The sequence below is a fragment of the Prinia subflava genome, chromosome 4 (assembly GCF_021018805.1).
Source record: "Prinia subflava isolate CZ2003 ecotype Zambia chromosome 4, Cam_Psub_1.2, whole genome shotgun sequence".
Classification (NCBI taxonomy): Eukaryota; Metazoa; Chordata; class Aves; order Passeriformes; family Cisticolidae; genus Prinia; species Prinia subflava.
In genome coordinates this window covers 66612430-66632913 of record NC_086250.1, presented here as the reverse complement: position 1 = coordinate 66632913, position 20484 = coordinate 66612430, and the positions used below count along the sequence as shown (strand labels likewise).

Here is a 20484-nt window from a genome sequence, read left to right as displayed (position 1 = left end):
TTCCATGTTGCTTCTTCATCCTCCTTACACCTGCAGCCCCAGAAATGGAAATGGGACTCTGCACTGACATGTAGGTTAGCCTGTCAGAGTAGATCCAGGCTGCTTGGTCACAGCATCACCTTGAAGTCACCTTGAAAAGTCATATTTCCATCACATGCTTGTGTAGGGCCAGCACAATGTCACACCCAGATATGTGAGATCAGAGTCACATGATGAATTACACCTCTGGCTTCTACTAAAATGACTTTGTTACAATCTCTGACATTTAGTTGTGTGCTTTTTTATTTGGAAAAACTGGGTTTTGAAAGTTTACAAAGGCTCTCTTGGGAGCAGAAAGTCAATACTGTTGTTAATATTGAGTTGCAGTCATTTGCTGCCATTGCATGTGTCAGTGCTATCAGCAGTGTCAGCTCAATTCATTTTGGCTACCAACCACAGCAATAATAAGGTGATAAAATATGTCCCATCTACAAAAATTCCTGTTTATCAAACAGGTGGGACTTTCAAAGCATTTTAAAGTTGGCTCAGGATGGCTCCCATTGATGTCCCTGAGAGTCTGGGGACTGATATTTTCTTTGAAGATTTTGAAGAGAGAGGAGATATTGTCATTGATTCAGGGGAAGCAGAAGGACCTTTGAGAGACCATTGAAAATGCATTGTTCTAATAGCAAAACTTCCATGAGGATCAGGCAGCTCAATAGAAAATATGAGCCCTGTTTACTTCCAGAGAAGAGTATCATAAAACCATAAAATGTTTTGGGTTGGAAGGGACCTTTAAAGGTCGTCTGGTCGAACTTTATGAAAGCCTTGTGATGTTTTGATTTTTTTTCTCCTTGAAAAATAAGATGTTTCTGATAGGAGAGGTGGGAGAGGGAGTTCTCCTCACTACACTGTGGGATAGTGGCCCTTGACACTTTTTTGATGGTACAAGGGACAAATGGTGACTGGGGAAGTTGGGCAACACAGGGACCCCTTGGTCAGAAATGCAGCACTGTGTGGGGCTGCTCTGCTTTCTGCCCTTTCCCTGAGCCCAGAGTGCATCTGCAGAGTCCTTGCCAGCCTAGAGAGGACATGATCAGCCTCAATACACCTGGCATCACTATTGAGATGAATACAAAGTCACACAAATATCTGTTGTCCTCTGCAGAAAGCATTTCAGTCCATTTCACCCCTCCTGACTGAGTTCACACACCAAATCAACACAGGCAGAACAGATTTTAGCTTTGCAATAGTTTACACTGCATTACTTTTCAGATTGCTCACCCAGCCCTCACCCCACCCCCATATGGCATGTCCTCTTTGGACATAACCCATGTCACCATGAGTCCCTGAGAGTCCTCTAACAGGGCTTGATTTTGCATGCAAAGTCAAGAGAATCATCATTACTCAAAACCCTCTTGCTACCAGATAGCAGACAAATAGCTCTGCTGGGAAAAGCTGCCTGTGGATGAATGGCTAAGGAACCCTAATAGCAGCAGTAAAAGACTTTGGATGCTGATCCTGCTGCCTGGCCCCAGTTGTCTTGGAAATATTTACCCTTGTTATTCCTTTTACCTCAAAACAATTTTAATTGTTTAAAATCAAATTTGATTAAAATCAAAACTGATTTTATTGCAGTGATCATCTCTTTTTATCCTATATATTATAGAGAAGAGAATAAGATGGTCTATACATCATAAAACTGAAAATTAATATTTTTCCCTTAGTTTAGAAAGCAAAGAAAGAGCTGTCAAATCATTTGGCTATCTCAAAGGCAGAGAAATTCCCCTCTTACAGCTGAATTTCTTGTGATTCAGATTCAAGCAAGGCAGATTATAACTCTCTTCTCCAGGCCTGTTGATAGAAATGGTGCAGAAGTGCTTTGGATCTTTTATGTCTAACCTTTGCACAGCTCATATTAAATTGTATTCAAGGAGCTATTCTAGTGCCAAGCCAAGAGCAAGATTTACAGGAAAATTCTACCAGAGTCACAATGAGGGAAAGGATGAACAAAGAGATCACAAATGGAAGGCTCCAAGAGGTTTAAAGTGATTCAAAAGATGAGGTTTGCTAGAAAAGCAAAATACAGGCACTCTAAACATCTCTAGGGAAGAGAGGTTAAAATACAGCATTGAAGAGCAAAGGAGGGAAAGGGATAAATCCTGAATGTTACATACAGGAGTGGGAATTGTGAAAAGGCAGTACAAGCTGATCCTGGCTTTTCTCTATCCAGGAAGACTTGTTTCCTTGTTTTTCAAGTTTACATCAGGAGGCCACAGCTATGTGATAAAGCTTCACAACTGCATCACACAGCCCAGCAACCCCTGTGCCACGTCCCTTTCCCTGTGCTGGGCTCTGGTTTGGGTGCAGGTGGGACTGAGGGTAGGGTATAAACCAGTCAGACATGTGCCAATTAATACACCCTCAAAGCTGGAGGATGTGAACCTTGTTTAAAGAGGACACTCACTAGACAGCAGAAAATCATTTCATTTGCATTGCAAAATGAATAGGTATCTACATCAGAACTACCTGTGCAGTTAATGGAGAGAAAAGACATTCAACTCCTCCTCAAACAGATGATTAAAACAATGGCTCATGAAGGCTACCTTCAGCTTCAGCTCTGGATGTCACTGTCAGGTACCCTTTCAGCTGTCAGGTATCCTTTAGAAAAAGGTTTCTGATGTTTTTATGACTTATTTTTTAGGGGAAGGTGAATAGTACTCCCAAAACCCTACAAGCTGTGAGTGAGCTTGTACAAAGCAAAGTGAGGTGTACAAAGTGAGGTGAATCCCAGCACTGGGTTCTTCCACGGGCTACAGGAGAACCTGAGAGAGATCTCACTGCAATTATCACTCATTTTTTACAGTGACTGCTTAGCCATCACCTCAGCTTTCTCAGCTGGGTTCTCCAGATTATTCTAGGATGGAGTCACGATAGTCCTTGAATTACTTGAAAGTATAAGTGATGTCTAAGTAAGTCAGAGCAGAACCAGAGGCCTGGGTATAAACATTCTCTTAGTATTGCTGCGTATCTTGAATTTCCAAAGAGCTTGAAAAGTTTGGAAGTCCAAAAGTATGAATGCTTGTAAGAGCAAGCACATATTTTACGGCTTTTTTGAACCGCACTCTGTAAAGCACCAGGATGACACAATGTTTTGAAAGAGTGTTAATTTTTGTCTTAGATAAAGTATTCCCTCATGGAAAGTACACAGATGACCAGGTTATATGGGAAAATATATGGTTCACAAGAGAAAGAAGAAGTCTGAGCAGTACATACTGCAGTAGAGCTCACTGATGGACATATTATCAAGCTAAAAGAATGTTACCTTCTGTAGGAAAGCAGTTACTCTTGTAGAGCAATCACAAAATTTAACCATGGACAGTCAGCAATGTTAGAAAATGAGTTTTAGTGGAGAAACTCCATGAAATTGCTTTATGTTGGTTAGCTTTTCCAAAAGTTGCAGTGAAATGTGTGTGCAGGCAAGGTTTTTTAGGCGATTTCACCAGAAACAGGCAGAGCAGAAAAGGGTTAAGAGCTTCATTGACAGTGTGATGTATTCCCACGAAAGCCACTGCCAGCCTACAGACCTGACTAATCCCAAGTGGAGTTACTAATTGCTGCCATCCAAACAGGAGCTGGCAGCCATCTAATTGTCCCTTTCACTTGGTGTCATTAACACCAGTGACATATGGCTCTTTCCCTGCCCCAGCTCAGTGGCTACCGGGGAAACCTATGGCTTGAGCTTTGCAAACATTAAAGTCCATGATTAACTTTCAGCATCTTGATGGTGACAGGAAGAACTGTTTACAGATCTAAGTGCCTGCAAGCTGCTGGTTTTTTTCTGGGCACAACTTAGGATAGCAGTATAAAGGTATACTTTTACCTCTTTAACTTATACCAGGCTGATGCACAATAAAATTCAGGCAATAGGGGAGATGTAGCTTGAAACACATTACAGTATGAATTATTACTCACTACTTTGGTTTTTTCCTTTCTTTTTCTTTTGTACTTTAACGCAGTTGAGCTGGGCAATTGTTCATAAGTGAGATTGCATAAATCTTCTGAATTAGTTTTGTATCTCCTCACTTGACTCAAAATATTTCAGATACAGATCTCAAAACTCTGTTTCATGCCCTGCTATCTGTTCTTACTAGATTTAAATCTCCTTTATCTCTGCTACCTTATACATAGGTGCTACTTTTTTTTATAATAACATTACACAATATGTCTCAAATCCCACACTGCTTTCCTCTACTTCATTTGTTCATGTCAATCTGAACTCATTAATTTTTTAAACAGTATACTTTTTATTTTCTGCTGACCACATTCTTACTATGCACTGCAGAATTTCTGCCATCCTGCTTTCAGGTAAGCTCTTCAGGATTTAAAATCACAGGCATTTCAGATCCTCTTCAAATAGCACAGCAACCAAAGTGATGATATTGCTTTTAAAGACTGGGTAATTTCTGGACCTGGTGTCATTTGGAAACATAAGACAAAAAAAATAATCTCAGATCCTAGTGATTGTTCTTGCTAGGAAGACAGCAAGTCCCACAGAGGACAGTAAAAAAGCTTTGGTAACACAGTTAGTCCTGAAAAACAGTATGTAGCCTTTTATTTGTAAATTGACTTCACCCCTCTCTGAGTTTTAAGATTAAATAATTTAGTGATGCAAAAGGGTGACAGAGCAGCTGACAAAGCACACTGATACTCCATTTTCTCACCCATCCCTGTGCTGTATGGAAGTTCTGCTCACCTGAACTGACTCCTGCTGGCCTCATTGCCTCCTGGAGGGTCCCTGGGAATCAGCAGCAGCAACTCCACACTGCAGAGAATTCTGCCAGCAGCCCCCCAGATCTGCTTCCCACTCTGAATTCTTACTCGAGGTCAGCACCTAGAACAAGAAGTGCACTTTTCTGCAGGTTGACCTTGTACCCATTTTCATGAAATGCATGCTGTATCCCACCAATATATTTTTTCCCATATACTTTCAGAGCAAGTCCCTTGCTGCATCCTGCGAGTGCCTGCAGTTTTGTGTGTTTTATTTTACCAAAGGTGAAGAGAAATGCTGCTCCAGCTAAAATCAGTGCTCCTGAGACACTGGATTTTATCCTGCAGTTAAGGTGAGCAAGAAATCCTTGGGACCAACCTTGTCACCTACCCAGTGCAGAAGCACAAAACATAAAGCAGCAGCAGGGCTTCTATCCTGTTTTCCACTTCTTCTGGAAAGATAATTTGATTTTTTTCACGTAACTGATTACACAAGGTGCTTTGTTTGGCACCCTGGTGAGCGATGGGGCTTTGATGGAAGCACCATAACCCACTTTCCTTCCTCCAGCTGGAGCTAAAATCAGAGCAAGGCTCTCTGCAAGAACAAAGGGAAATTGCAAACTTGTCTCCATTAGCAGAGCATCACTGAGCTCCCTTCCTGACTGCCCCAGCAAGGGTCTCAAATGACATAAAATGAGCAAATTGAACCATTTTTTGTGTTAGCATACGGTCACAGCAATGACACCAGCCAGGGACGGACAGAGGACTTGCATGACAAAAAGATCTGACTCTGCCCTTATACCTCACATCTCTTCCAGGATGTGAATAAAAGCAGAGTCAAACCTGAATCATGGTGAGCAAGAACTGCAGTAAAATTACTGAAAAAACGCCACTCCATGAATTGAAATAAAAGAAAAAAAAAAAAAGAAAAAAAAAAAAAAGAAAAAAAAAAAAAAAAAAAAAAAAGAAGCAAAAGGGCTCTGTACTGGAGTCTGAAAAGTGGATCAATAAGGACAGGAACATCTTGTGCTAGCCATGGGAAGCCCTGTGCTGGGGTTTGCTAGGTAGGAGGAGGCAGAAAAGAAGACTCAGGAGGGAGCAGGAAAAGTGAGCTGCAAGCCCAGAGATGCCAGGGAGGCAGAGGACAATCGGTGCCTGGGGGAGTCACACACTTCACTAGGAATGAGGAGTTGGACATTGCTGGGGAACAGGAGACAAAATTCAGACTGAAAGACAACCACCGAGGGAGAAATGTGCATAATTCTGGGGGATAAGAGTAATTTGGGTCAGGCCACGAATAAGCAGCTTTCCCGTCTCACTGAGCAGGTCGTTGCCTGCTCTGGCCATGGGCTGAGCGCGCATCCTGCCCGGTGGGATCCCGCCCTGAGGGGGGACACGGGGCACCCTCAGCGTGCGAGGAGCAGCGAGATGGGTGCAGGCACCCCATAGGGAGAGAGGTGCCAGCACCCAGGCGGGAGAGGCGGGGGATACAGGCCAGCACCCACGGCGGGGCTGGGGAAGGAGGGATTCCACCCCACAGCGCCGCTCCCGTCCCGGTGCCCATCGAAACCAGAGGGTCCAGGCGGGTATGCCGCCGAGCCCCCCAGCAGCTGCCGGCGGTGCCTGCGGGTTTCGCCGCCGCCGCGGAGGTTTTGGGGCCGCTGAGATGGAAGGATGGAGGATGCAGCCGGAGGGTGCTCCGCGCTCCCCTCGCCACGCCGGAGCCGGAGCAGCCTCGGCAGCGTGCGCCTGCGCTGCCAGCCTTCCTCCCCCCGCCGCTCCTCCTCCTCCCCGCTGGCGGCCCCTCCTCCCGGCTCTGGCGGTGCCGGCTGCCGGGGCGGGCGGCCGGCGGGGCCGCGGTGTCCGACAGCCCCGGGGTTATGCCCGGCTGCAGGCGCGGCGCAGGGCCAGGGGCAGCCCGCGGCCGGGGCTCGGAGGTGTCCGGCAGGAGCGGGGGGCGGTGATCCCCAGCAGCACCCCCGGCCCCGGGAAGGGGTGCGCGGGCGCTCCGCGGCGGGGGAGGAGGGAGATGATGCTGCTGAGGATGCTGAGGATGCGGCGGGCCGGAGCGGAGCGGGGCTACCCGGGCAGCGCCTGGCTGTGCTGCTGGCTGCTGGGCTGGCAGGCGGCCGCCCTGCAGCTGCCGCCCTGCGAAGAGGTGAGATTTTCCTCCTTCTCTTTGGGTTCTCCCCATCCGTAAGGGCGGGTGGGGGGTACGCGCTGGCTCGGGAGGAGGGTGGCATCCCAGCAAGGAGGTGTTGCTGGCTGCCCCAGAGCTGTCCGTGGGCTGGCAGAGGGGTCAGACCCGCGGGGAAGGAGCCTCCTCCGCCGTGCGGGCGGGGGCCCCGGGGCGGCCGAGCCTCCCCATCACGAGTGGAGCGGCTCCCGTGGCCGCGAACCGCGCTCCCCGCTGCCCTCGGCCGTGCTCATCGCTGCTCCCTTCGGGGCATGGAATTAGCAGAGTCCCCCTGCAAAGGAAGGGGGCTCGGCCGGCCTCGCTGTTTTTCTAATTACCGTGTTGAATCAGCGCAAAGGTGCAGAGCGAGGGAGGGATGCTGTGTGAAGCTGTCCCGCCCTCCCGGTGTCAGCTCCGTGTGTCCGCGGCTGAGCCGTGCGTGTGACACGGGGACAGAAACTTTCTGGCTCTCTGCTGCTGTCAGAACCCGAACCTGGAGGGAGGCGGTGTGTTCGGAGCAGGGACGCTCCACAAGATGTGCGGGATGCGGGGCTGAGGCGGCAGGACGGGGATGCGACCCCGAGATTTTCCGGGGAAGGGACCTGGGCTTCAAGCAGCTATTTCCCAGGGTTTCCTGCCTTGCCCCTACATTCAGGGAAACCCTCTCTGCTGCTGTTAAAGAGCAAGTGGGTCTTTCATGTGTTTTAAGCCAGCAGTAGAGGCGAGGAGGCTGGGTATCACCATCCCAAACAGGTCTAGGTGGCCGGGGCTCTGCTCAGGCAAGCAGAAACTGTAAGTGGGTTAACAAGAGTCAGTCCCCTTCCTTCTGTCCGAGGATGCTCTGGGACCAGAGCTGCCCCACGTCACCTCCTGCAGCTGCACCGTTTAGCAAGAAGGAATTTGCACATTCTCGGAGTGGGTTCGGGGTGGGTGCCTGCAGCCAGGTGGGAGCACTCGGCTGGTGAAGGGTCCTGGTCCATGCTTGGAAGCTTCTGCAGTGTGGGACCTCCTCAGCTGGGGGTGCAGAAGACCAAGTCTCCTTCCTGTGATTAAAGAGAGCATTTCTGACCTGGGGAATATTCTCTCTTTGCCTATGAAATTTCCTTGTTGTCTTCCAAGTAGCAGAGCTCGGTGCTAGTCTAGCGTGGGAAATCTTGCAGCAGGGAGTGATGTCTGGCAAATCAGTGTCTGCTTTGGGCATGTTTCTCCTAAATGCTGAGCATTCTCAGGGCATGTTTTTCCTAAATGTTATTCATTTTCAGAGAGGGGAATTTATGCAGCCACCTGCTTTAAATTACCTATCTCCCTTTTCAGCTAGTGAAGGGGAACAGGTACTTTTAGAGCTGTTTTCATCCTAAAGTCTTTGCTTCAAAAAAAATGAACCTCTACAGATGGTTAAAGCTGAGAGATGAACCTGTGCAGTGGTACCAAAAGTGTAGAGCTGGTATTTTGAGCATCTTGCATTGGGCTTTAGGTGTACAAATTCTCTCTGGAACCCTGCTCCTGTACCCCCTTGGATCTGGACCTGGGTGCTTTTGCTTTCTTTTCAGAGAGGCTAACAACGCTGTTTTTCTTGACTTGAATGCTCTTTGAAACAGAGACAGCCCTCCCTCACATGGTTAAAAAGCTGTGTGTTACTTGTGCTGGTGTGTGTGTCTCAGGAAATGTGATTACAGACATGTCTGGATGGAGATAGAGGGGGGAAAAAAGGAGCTTGCAAAGGAGCAGGATAGCAGATGAACTGCTTTAAAAAAGGGAAGAACAGAAGATAATGGTTTTGTCTCAAACTTTGCCATTTGCCCTAATTCAGTCCGGTTTTAGTGACCTGGGTGTATTGCCATTAAAAACACATCAGTTCCCAATGAGATTGACTCTGATTTGGGCAGACTCAGACAGGGATGAAGTTGTGCCATAAGAAAGCACAGCCTGTCAGAGGGTATTGCAGTCCTTTAAAGACTTGGTAAATGTCTTTTGTTTTATACCCAAAAGGTCTGAGAAGCACAAGGCTTAATGTACTGACAGGTAGTTCATTTTCAACCTATAGGGGATCCTTCTTTAGCAGCACTTTCCCCACTCCTTCCTTGACAACTTGGGTTTTTTTGTTCCCTCACTTATGACAAATGCTGATATCTGCTGGTTTGTGAGATTTCTGTGCTGGCACAACATTTGGAGCAGTGGGATCTCTGGCTGTGCCTGAGGCTCCTTAGTGCTCTGATTACATAGATAGTAAAATAATAATGTCAAGCAATGTCACTTTCAAGAAACCTTTTTGTCATTGACTTGATTCGTCAGGGACTGTAGTAGCTCAGCACACTGGATTTAGGAGGGCTGTGTTTGTGCTGCAAACCAAAGGTACAGGCAGCTTGAATGAATGTTCCTGTGAGTTTTTGGAGTAAATTACAGCCATAAGCTTCTGGCACAAAAGTGTTCAGTCCAGGATGTGATGTTCATTCACATCCTGAGACCCCCTGAGCTCTCCAATGCCAGCAGCAAATTTAGAGGTGATTTGTGCATCTGCAAGAGATGGAGGCAGGCTCAGCTTGGATGGCTGGGGGATCTCTGGGGTACAGAACCTGGGGAGACCCACTGCTGTACCCTGTGCCTCTGGTGACTTGGCAGCTTGAATTAGGACAGTGGTGGAAGAATAAGGGCTTGGTGAATTCTTTCTGCTATGCCAATGATGATCAGGGTACTCATGCAAATGTTTCATGTGTTGCATAAATTATGACTTTGAGTGGAATTGATGACACCTATGCTTTTCACTGCCATTAAATGCACATTAAGCTGTTATGATGGAAATAATGAGATATTCATGCCAGTCCCCTTGCTGCTGCAGGGACAATGCTTGTTACATCTTATGTTCCAGTGTTTGGTACTTTTTATTTTTTAAACTTTGCAACTGAATGGGTCTTTTGCAGCTTCCCCTTAGAGAGTCACCCAAATCTGAGCAGATTTTGCTTTTAGGACATTTAATTCTCAGCCTAAACGGATCCTTTCTTAATTTCATCTTTCCTTTCCCTGTTTGTTTTTTGCAATAATAATAATAAAAAATGAACTCACTGAGTGGGTCTTCTTTTAATTCCCATTCAGCCAAATTGCTTTGAAAGAGAGATACAGAGTATCCTGCTGGCAAAGATGTTTTCTTTCCTACTCCTGTTCGACTCAGTTATTAATGCAGATTGAGACATGCCTCTGACATTGATAATAAATGTGATTCTGATAGATTGCATGGTTTACCTGCTGTTTCAGTATACAGGTAAATTAAAGGGTAATGTTAAATGCTTTCTTTAAGGGAATGTATTTTTGCTCTACTCTGCTAGAATGCTTGTGGAACAGACAAAAACAATATAAGAAACGTTCTTGGAAAATGAAAGAGTCTTTTATTAAATCACTTGCAAGGCAAAGGCAAAGAAGTCTTAGAATAAGGGGGAAGCATGAACTTGAACTTAGGTCAAGTAAGGTGGATTTGGTTTGTTGAAATAGTGCCAATTTCATGATGAGAAAAGGTTAAAAAATCTGAGCTAAGTGTGAAGTATTTTAAGTATATTAGTACGTTAAATCAGGATAGTAGGTACTGAGCTGAGCAGCGTGGGCAGCAAGGTGAAATTCTGTCTTTGCATGTAAAGGATGGAGAGGAGAAGTGTCAGTCTTGGAAAGATGTTATGTAAGGCAGCACTCCTGTCACCACGTACACATGGCAGGAGTAACAGGGATGTCTGCTGGCAGGAATCTGAATATCTCAAACACTCTTGTGTTGTAAGTGAACTGTACCTGCTTGGGAAGGGGTTTGGAGTCATTGCAGAAGGCTCGGTAGAGGCAGTGCATGTGCTGATGGTGAAACAATTTGGGTGGGTGATTAAAAGGAAAAGAAAAGAATAAAACCTGTCAGAGTGGTTTTGTGCCCTATCATTAGTACTCAGGAACCGTGAACGCTGTGTTTGTTCTACAGCTGGTTAATGAGCACACGGTGATCACAGCAAAGGGTGGGGCTGGCTAGGTAAGGAGGGGGTAACTTGACAGAGCAAGAAAAAGAACATGCATTAATGCATGGGATGGAGAAAATTAATGAGATGCAAATCTATAGGATAAGGTAGAAATAAAAAAGATTTTTGTGCACATGAAAGGCTAAATGTTTTTATTGTTAAAGGTAATATTTTTTTATTTTATGTAACCATCAACAGCCTTTGGGTTGATCAAATACAACTATTTGATCTCTGAGATTCATTTAGTCTTTTTCTTTAGGCTTTAAAATCTCTGAAGGGATTAGCTCATCTAGAAAGGAATTCTCCTTCTAAGTTGGTTCCCTTGCTGTCCCTTTCTCTGAAGCATCTGCATCTGCTATTTTGGCAACAGAGCAGGTGCTACCTATACCAGCTGCTGGGATGATCCAATGTTGTATTCCCTGATTTCTAATCACCTTGAAAGATGTTAGACACAATCTGTGAACGATTCATAGGCAGCAGAAGAGGCTGTGGAAAGATTCCTACACAGACCATTTCATTTCTTTCACATCTTGCTGCATGAAGTTTGTCTTTGAGGGGGAAGGAGAAATGTACAGCTTCCATTTTCCATGGTGATGAAGGGTCATAAAGATGAGGGAAGATGAGCAAAAAACAGGCTATAAAACAGCTGGCAATGAAGTGGATGGAGTGGAAACACGTGCACAAAAGGTGAGGAGACAGATGCTAAAACACAGGCACCACAGCAGAAAGCACAGAGCAGACCAAGGTGGGGGAAGCACAGGAGAGACTGGTGAGGTGTCAGAAAGGAAAATCTGGGAAGGAAGACAGATGCTGGCATAAAAACTGGATAGTGAGCCATGGTTGTAATGATTCAAGGATAAGAGAATTAGTCATAGTGGAAACTGCTGTAACAGACCATAAACACAGAAGAGTAGTAGCCATTAAACCAACACAAGATTGCATTTCTCCCACCATCAAATATCACTGGCTCATTCAGGGTGAGTTTTATCATTTATAAAGAAGGCCATAATTTTATTTTCTCTTTTTCTTCATTGGTTGAGGTTGAGTGAGAATGGGAATTGGGCTGGGATTCCTGACACATCCATGCGTCGTGGAGTCAGGACTGCCAGCCAGGCAGGGGCAGGATGTGTTTTTGCAGGGATTTGAGCTGTCAGCTGCCTCATCCAGGCCACGTTTTCCACCAGGTGTTGGCAGGGAAGGCTTTGGCAGCACTGTGTGTTGCTTTATGCCAGGTGATGACCTGGGTCAGAAATGCTGGAATCACTTGAAGAGAAAAGCTGGAATCACTTTCTGTGAGCCTGACCCTGTGCTCAGTGGAGGTGTTGGCAGGGCTCCCACTGACTGCAGCCACTGTGGGGCAGAGCCAGGGGCTCCCAGACCTGCAGGGCTCAGGCTGTGGGCAGCAGGGAGGTGCCATCACTTCAGCCTTCCCTGTGTCCTGTGGTTGGTTGCTGTCAACACCTGCTGAAGGAAGTTGGAAGCATCAATTAGGTTAAAAAATAAATTAGAGAAGAACAGATAAGGGTTGGTTAAAAGTAGCCTTGAATGCCTCATACTTGAGATAGGAAAGAAGCAGTGTTTGGGAACGGGTCCCACATGTCTCCCAGATGGTGCCAAGGTTTTTCTAGGGGCTGCTGCTGTGAAGGTCCCATGTTGTTATCCAGCATGGCCATGTCTTCCCTAACTCTTATACCCACCTGGAAAAGAGTGTCCCACTCACTACCCCTTGGTAATAGCTTAGGTCTTACCCAGGATCTGAAAACATGTTTGGATTTTGATTGCTGGTACTGGGAACATTTTGGTTTTCAATCTTTTGAAAACAAACCCCTCTGGTTTTGAAGGAGAGGAATAGATAAGCTCTCCTTTTTGTTTTTTAATTTAACAACGAACTTCTAAAGCAAACAAACAAGCAAGCCCCTTTCAATTACAAAGCATTATCTAAGGCTCATAATGTGCTTGTTTCACAAGCATTGTGATACTCTCTTTGATAAACAGTGGCAGACAGTAATCGCTGTGCACTTGGGACGTGGGCTCAGAGCTGATTTGAGATGACCTAGGACGACACGTGCAGCTGAGCCCCTGCTCTCTGTGTTGGTGCTGATGATCCTGGCACTGTGCTGAGTCACAACTAACGCTGATGTGGCTGCAAACTCACCAGCCCAAAGGGAAAAAAAACACAACAAAAAACCCCCAAACCAAACAAAAGAAAAGCGTGAGGGTTTACTGGGAGATTGGCAGAGATGACTCAGTCAGTGTTTAGATTTTGAGGTGATAGGAATGGTACAGGTGGCTTTGGGACCTGTTCAAGGGCACAAGTCTGCTCTTCTTTTATTTAAACAAAGTTTTGGTGGGCTAGAGCTAGAACTGGATTTGCACTCAAATAATGACAATGTATTTCCTAATGTAGGAAGAAGAAAACAAGAGCTGTGTGTTAAAGGTGTGAAAGAACTAGATTGTTGCTCTCTGTTGTGTTTTGACTTAAGAGATGCAAGTTCTGTCCCTGTGAGGAAAGGTTTTTGCTGGCTGCAAGACATGTTTTCAATGAAAAAAAAAATTCCAGATGATGGTGTATTCCCAAATAGAAAATTTCTTTGCCATTGAGTTTTTACTGCTACAAAGAGAAGACAAATCACTCATCACGTTGATATGGGATTAACCTCTCTTGCCTGTTGGTGTTTTGTGGTCAAGAAATACAACTCACTACAGAGGTGATTTATGGTGATACTTGAAGACTATTGGAAAGTACCTATAAAAAATGACAGGAACTGTTACCTGATGGTGAAAATGCTGGGTAGCTCAGTTTTCATTTGGTTAGATTTTGTTCCAGCTTAGAGGTACAAATATTTTCCAGGTATAATCCACAGCAAAGTGGCTCAGGGTGTTTGGTATTGGTTATAAGGCTATGCCCACCCTGCCAAGAACAGGAGCATCAGGAGAAGATATTCCTGTAAACAAGATGAGCCAGTCCATGAGAATGGGCAGATCCCTCGCCCTCTTCTAGTTAGCAGGGTAGACCCAGTCAAAAGAGCTATTTTCTGTATTATAATCACCAATGTGGGTTACCAGTGCTAATCTTATAATCCAATTTGATGAAAAACCCCTGCTTTAGGGAGAGGGTGAACTTTCCCTCTGAGGGTGGAACTGACCTAAACATGCTTAGAGGTGTTTTTAATGTAATGAATATGGTCAGAAAATTCAAATGTATTAGATAACTAAGCCAGAGGGAGGAGCGATGGGAAGTGCAAAACCTGAAGATGCCATTAACATAATTGCTGCTGGCTTGATAAAATACAGTACACATTTAATAGTAGAGAAATCAGTGTCTAAATTGATTGTACAGTCACAGAGAACTGAAGTGCACAAGGTGGTGACTGCTAGCAGCAAACTGAAGGGTAAAGGTGATTCAGACCTGAGCTGTTGACTCTTCAAGTGTTAATTCCCCATGGTGTTTCCTGTGGTGTGTGAAATCCTTCTGATTTTGTACTTGCTCTCTGAAGTTTCTTAAAGCAAGACCTTCACACAGGCCAGTCCTGTTTTATACACACAAGGGGTGGTGCTGTGTCTTTTGAGAGGCATACAGCAGAAATGGATGACTGCTGATTTTTCCCAGGCTTTTATATCCATGGCTCCCTCCTGCTGGCAGGTCAACAGTGCTGATCAAATGCTGCTTGTTTCTGGTAAGCTGCTTTTTATCTCCAGCTCTGTGCTTCCCTGAAGCAAATGAGGAAAAGAAAGATTTCCCAAGACAATTCTTTTCTTCTCTCATTGTTTGTTCTTATTTAATCCAATTTTTAAAAAATTCAGGCTTCTCTTGGAAGGAAAGAAAGGGGGTTGTAACCAGACTTCTTTATGGCAGGATTCATGCTTGCATGGAGGAACTATGAGCTGATGTTCGTCTCAGGGATGCTGGGGAAAGGCTGCACGACAGAATTGGAGTGGGAAACAATTCAGCTTATCATGCTGCACCTTCCTCACAAGCACCTGCCCTTCAGACCTGCTGATGGGCTTGTCTTGCCTTGTGATGAATGTCAAGTGTCCTGATCAGCAGGAGAGTGGCTCTCCCCTGGAGCTGTTCAAGTAACAGCTGAACCCAGGCCAGCTCCCTCCTCTTCCAGAATATCTCACAGGATGACTGTCAATTCATGCTTGGTGTTGATGCTGAATATAGGATACACCAGAGCTCTGAATTCCCCTTTTTCCAGCTGGAAGCCCACTGTTCTCTGTGTTAGCCTATGCACAGTGAGGCAGTAGCTCCAGAGGTGTTGCTCTATCCTGCACCAAAGGAATTCATCCTGTCAGAGTCAAAGCCATCCTTTCAGGGATGCACTGTCCCAAACAGTTCAACACTGAGCCCTGAACTGCTGCTGAAATAGCTGAGATCAATGATCACACTCCCACTCACCCCAGCTAAGAGGAGGCATAACAATCAATTCCTGTATCTATTTGTTTTGCAGTATTTCTAACAGCACTCAAAGCAAACTCCACTTAAATGTTTGCTGGCTCTTCTGAAAAGTCATTGCAAAGCAGTTGCATTGCTTTGCACTTTTAAATTAAAAAAATCCAAAAGAACCCAGCTGGTTTGCTGCACTGCCTGTCGTGATACTGACCTGCAAATCTCTTGAACTGCTTTGCTAAACAAGGGAAAAAGGTTTCCTTAAAGCCTCATCATGTGCTCATGCAGGAATCACAGCTTCCATTGAAAAAGGTGGGAGAAAAAAAAAGTTAAGTTAGCTCCTCAGTATTGAAGAAAAGAGTTGAAAATGTGAACTCTGAAAATCTGTAAAGTTAAATGAAGTGGAGCTAAGTTGCACAGTGTTTTAAGGTCCTGTGGCACTTAAATAGGTTATATGAATTTGATGGGGTGGAAGCAATGATGCCTGACTCAAGGTTTTGGGAGGCTTTATGTGACTGTTACTGAAAGTACAATTTGATTAACAAACTTTGACATTATTTAAATTTAGCATTTACACTGTAGGTAGCATGATGGGAAGACCCAGGAGCACCTCATTGGGCACCACACATACTAGAAATAAAAATAAATTACTGGGGCAATGACCTACTCTCATAGGCAGTCTCTAGCCTGCTGAACAGGGCAGACTCAAAGAGCTGTGGTCCCTGAGCTGTCAGTGTGCTCCCTGGCAGGGATTGGCATGGATTGACATGGATTGGCATGGATTGGCATGGATGGCAGCTGGCACTGGGACACTGCAGTGGAAGCTCTGGATGAACCCCACAGGACTCCTGCAGTTAGGCAGAAAAGATGAGTAGAGGCAGTTTTGTCATGGGATGATAACTGGGTACTTAATGTTTGTTAGGAAAGCACGTAGCACCCTGATGGTTCTTAAGGACAGCAGAAAATCATTGTGAAGAGACCTTGCTCCAGTGATCCATGAATAATCCAAGCATGAGATCCTGATGGTGTGGAAGTAACACAGGGCAGAACCAGCATTTCTACCATCAAAAGAACTTACCTTGCTTTTAATTGTTCAACATAGGCACCTAGCTTGACCTAAAGTATCTAGCAGAGACAATCACCACTCAAGATTAATATTATCATCCTGAAAATGATTTTTCTTCTGAATGTGCCCATTTTCTTCCACTGGCTACATACAGAGGGATGCTGGCTTTTGCCAGGTAGATGCTCAGCTTTTAGTTACCTGAAGTAAAATAAGACCCATCAGTGGAATCTGTCTCCACTGTGAGTTGCATTAACTACAAGGTTGCCTTGCAGCACTCTGTAAACTGCAGGGGTGAGGGTGTTTTGATAAGGCTGGGATATCTCTGCAGTGACCTAATTATACTGGAGAAAGGAGCTAAATCTTTGCCTCTGAACTGCTGAATTAGAAGGGAAACGCAGCAGGAGCACAGTCTTGGTCCTTAGTTGTGGAGAGCTGTTTGTGAGCCAAGAGTTTTTATTGCTTTGCCTTGTAGCAGCCTCCTACCAAAGGTGCATTATCACACAGCAGAGTCCCTTCCTATCCAGGGAATAATTAACACCAGGCTAATGCCAGGGTAAATTTCTGTATTATACATGCAGGATATACCTATGCCTGTCTATCTGTCTATCCATCTATCTCTCCTCACACACATTTAAGCTTGCCTGTAACAATTAGCTTGTAATTTCTCAAATGGGCTAGACCTTGTATCTGTGTTTAATTTCCCACTGCAAAAAGGCAGCTGCATGATGTTTTAGTGGCTTCCCATGTGTGTGGTTACAGGCTGGCTGCATTGCCCAGGCAGGTAAACCAGCTCTGAATGCATTTCTTTCTTTGTGTCCTGGGCTGGCTCTTATCTCACAGGCACAATCAGCAGCAAGGGACAGCTGAGGAGCTGTGCCTGAGCAAAACTCTGATCTCTCCCTCCTGCCTTTCCAGGGGCTGATGAGTCACTGCTGATTGATTTGACTGACGCAGCCCTTGTGATAACAAATTACCCTGCCCCTGGAAAAGGGTTTAATGGGGCTATGGACAAAGCTCAGCCTGCTGCTGTCACGCCAAGCTCATCCCTCACCAGGCCTTGGTTGGGTGCAAGAGGGAATCTTGCAGCTCCAGGCACTCTCTAGCTGCTAGAAATGCTAAAAAATATGGATTTGTAGCTGCCTCAAGAATCTTCCTTAGCCCTAAATCTGGACTTCAGGAGAACTGTGCACTAAGCAAGGCTTGGCTAGACCCTGCTACTGGAGATCATTTTAAGTGGAGTTAGCAGCACAGACACAGAAAAGAGTCCAGAAGCTGAATGCAGCTGATGGCCAAGTTAAATCTAAGATGTGTTTTCTCCACCATTTACTTAGCCCAGGCTGCCTTGGGCTGCTAGTTTCTCCTTGGTTTTATTTATTAGTTATTCCGGCAGTGGGAATGGACTCTGTGGGCTTGGAGACAACCCAGGAGGGCAACACTGGATGAGGCTTGCTCATAAGTGTACAGTGTTGCATATTTTTCTTGTCAGGCTGTGATTTAAGATCCTGCTTTGTTCAATGAACAGGGTTATTTCACATAAGGTAGTTAAGTGCTCACAAAGGGCTGGTCCTATCCTGGAATGAGTGATTACAAGTCAGGCAGAAATTGCCAAGCTAAACCTCCCAAGCATGATGTCCCTCTAGTGTTACAGGTGTCATCAGTCTCTATTTTGTCTCTTTTTTTGCCCTCAAAATGGAATATTCATAAAAACATATAGCATTTCCAAACTTGAATATTGATAAAGATTTGGCTAAAATTTGCAAAGAAAAAAAGTCTTATTTGCTATGGGGCCGTTTTATTTTTTTTCCCTGTTTGAAAATACTCAGCCATCTGGTCAGCAAACAAGTAAAATGCTGAATGATATTGGCAGCAAAACATCCACTGAAAAACAATGAATGGGAGGAATGGAGAAGGAAACAGTTCACAGTCTTTCTGTAGCCTGGTGGGTTTTGGTTTTGTGGTATTTTTTTCCACAGAGAAGACTCCTGGGTAAAATTTGTACTTGTAAAATGCAGAACCTGTAATAATCTTCATAGAAGTAAAAGCAGCTTTGGCAAAGCCTAAAGCCAATAAAGTTATTTTTACTTCCCCACAAAAATTAATTAGATTTGGCAAAAGAAGCACCCCTTCTCTTCATTTTCAAAATGCTTACTTCGTAGTATTACATATAAATGCAATATTATGTATTAGTGTAGTGTAATAAGTAATATTGTATAGAAGTGTCACAAAAGTACTCTCTATAAATGTGTTTTCTGTCAGTGTGATCACTTTGGTTAAAATTATGTGAGTTCAAGTTCAGGTGCAAATCACTCGGTTTGACACAAAACTGACCAATTCTTGTAGCTCTTCCTTTGGGGACTGTGTGTATTGGTAGAGGAGACTTTGGATTGGGGTAACATTCCCTTCCACACTGAAGGTTTATTTCACTGATTCTCTCCCTGGCTGTACTTAAAATTCAGCCCCTGAGGAAGTCAAAGTCTGAAGGGGACAAGCTGAGCCCAGAAGTGAGCCAGACTTAGCCATGCCCATGGGGAGAGGGAGGAACACACCAGGACACACAGATGTGGGTCACTAGTGATGAGGGAATGTGGGATGAGTTTATCACACCCTGCCCTGTGTAGGCCAAGTACCTAATGGGTATTTTTTCATATAGCAACATCTCTCAAGAGAAAGGAAATGTGGAGCAAATGCATTTGGCAGGAAATTGTAGAGGAGGTGACAGGGCAGAAAAATGGTACAAGATCAGATGAGCGAGCATCACCCAGGCTTCCCTCTAATAACTGTGTTGTTCTTTTTCTAATATTTTTCTGGTGCCTGCTATGGAAAGTTCTCACACCTAATGGAAAGTGATAACCAACAGCAGAGGGAAGCTTTGCAAAATGCTTGTGCATGTGCCTGCTTTTAAGCCCATGAATAATTCCTCTGAAGTTTGAAAATGAATGCCTTATTTAAAAAGAAGTTGGAGTTAAATACCATCCTGAATTAAAGTCAGGGAATTCTGTGTAACACACAGTCAATGCTCTGACATAACTGAGACATATTATTGAATTGAAATCTTTTGCTTCTGGTAAATTGAGGATTTTGCTTTAGGTGCAGTGTTGAAAAGAAACGTATTAATTGGTGTTAAGAATATTTAAATGTTAAGTCAGTTTGCTGCTTATTTCATGCTCCTTTTTGGGTTTTCATAGAAGTATTTCTTCTCTATGCATTCTGCAGATAATACTAACTAATGATGTCTTCATATGCTTTTAAAAATGGAATTTGTGTAGCAGATTGGACAGGATGATGCTGTGGGACTGCTACTGGAGGGGAACTGCAATGAAATGGGCCACGTTGATTCTTCAGATGATTAAATCTGGCCATAGTTCAGGTCCTCAAAGGATTTTGGTTGGCAACTTGTTACCTTTATCATCCTCTACATGAACCCCCTGGGAGCCCTGTGAAGATGAGGCAGTTTGGCAATAGTGAACTGAATCCTCGAAGCTGCATTTTCTCTCTGGACACAGAGAGAAGAAGATAATTGCAGGTAATTGCTGAAGATAAACCTGGTTCAGAGCAGGGGCTCAGTGGGGAAGTGGCCTTACAAAAGGAGAGGCACAAGCTCTTGGATGCACTTGCACATGCCCAAAAATATTAATGTTGAGCTAAATTGTTCACTCAGATTGGAGGAGCCTTGTAAATACATATACTGTAGTATTTGCCTTAACATTTGCTCCATCTGGCTCCTTTTTCTCTAGTACATGGATATAATTTCCCCACTGAAGTTATCAGCACAGGTCCTCATCTGAGGTAAGTTATTTTGTCCTACTCAGCTGGTTATATCTGATGTAGTTCTAGTTTGTGAATTCTGCACATCTCAGGAGCACCCAAAGTGAGGATTTACCCATGTCCTTTATTTTGAGATTATAAAAAGGGCCCCCAATTTATCATCTTGTCTTGCATCTGGTAAAGACAGGTCATAAGAAGGCATGAAAATAAGTGAGTTCATTTGGCTGGTGCTTCAGGAAGTGGTGAAATTGGGCACTGTGTTGATGTTCGTGTTCAGAAGGAGAAGAAGGAGCAGAAAGAAAAAGGAAAAAATGGTCTTGGGAAACTTGGAAAGATGGAAAACTCAGTGCTG

General features: G+C 44.7%; 1 protein-coding gene and 1 long non-coding RNA gene across 2 annotated transcripts in view; one reads left to right on the top strand and one right to left on the bottom strand.

Annotated features, from left to right (window-relative positions):
* Nucleotides 1-3830: 3830 nt before the first annotated feature.
* Nucleotides 3831-8276, bottom strand: LOC134550365 (uncharacterized). Its single transcript, XR_010080316.1, has 3 exons — nucleotides 7264-8276; nucleotides 4736-4873; nucleotides 3831-4451 (listed from the first exon to the last, which is right to left on the bottom strand). It is a non-coding gene; the product is annotated as an uncharacterized LOC134550365 (long non-coding RNA).
* The window catches only part of ELAPOR2 (endosome-lysosome associated apoptosis and autophagy regulator family member 2), a 96198-nt gene continuing 81841 nt past the window's right edge, over nucleotides 6128-20484 (top strand). The window contains exon 1 of the mRNA XM_063396998.1: nucleotides 6128-6907. Coding sequence (XP_063253068.1) covers nucleotides 6338-6907 — 570 coding nt within the window. The 5' untranslated portion in view covers nucleotides 6128-6337. The remainder of the gene's footprint in view (nucleotides 6908-20484) is intronic.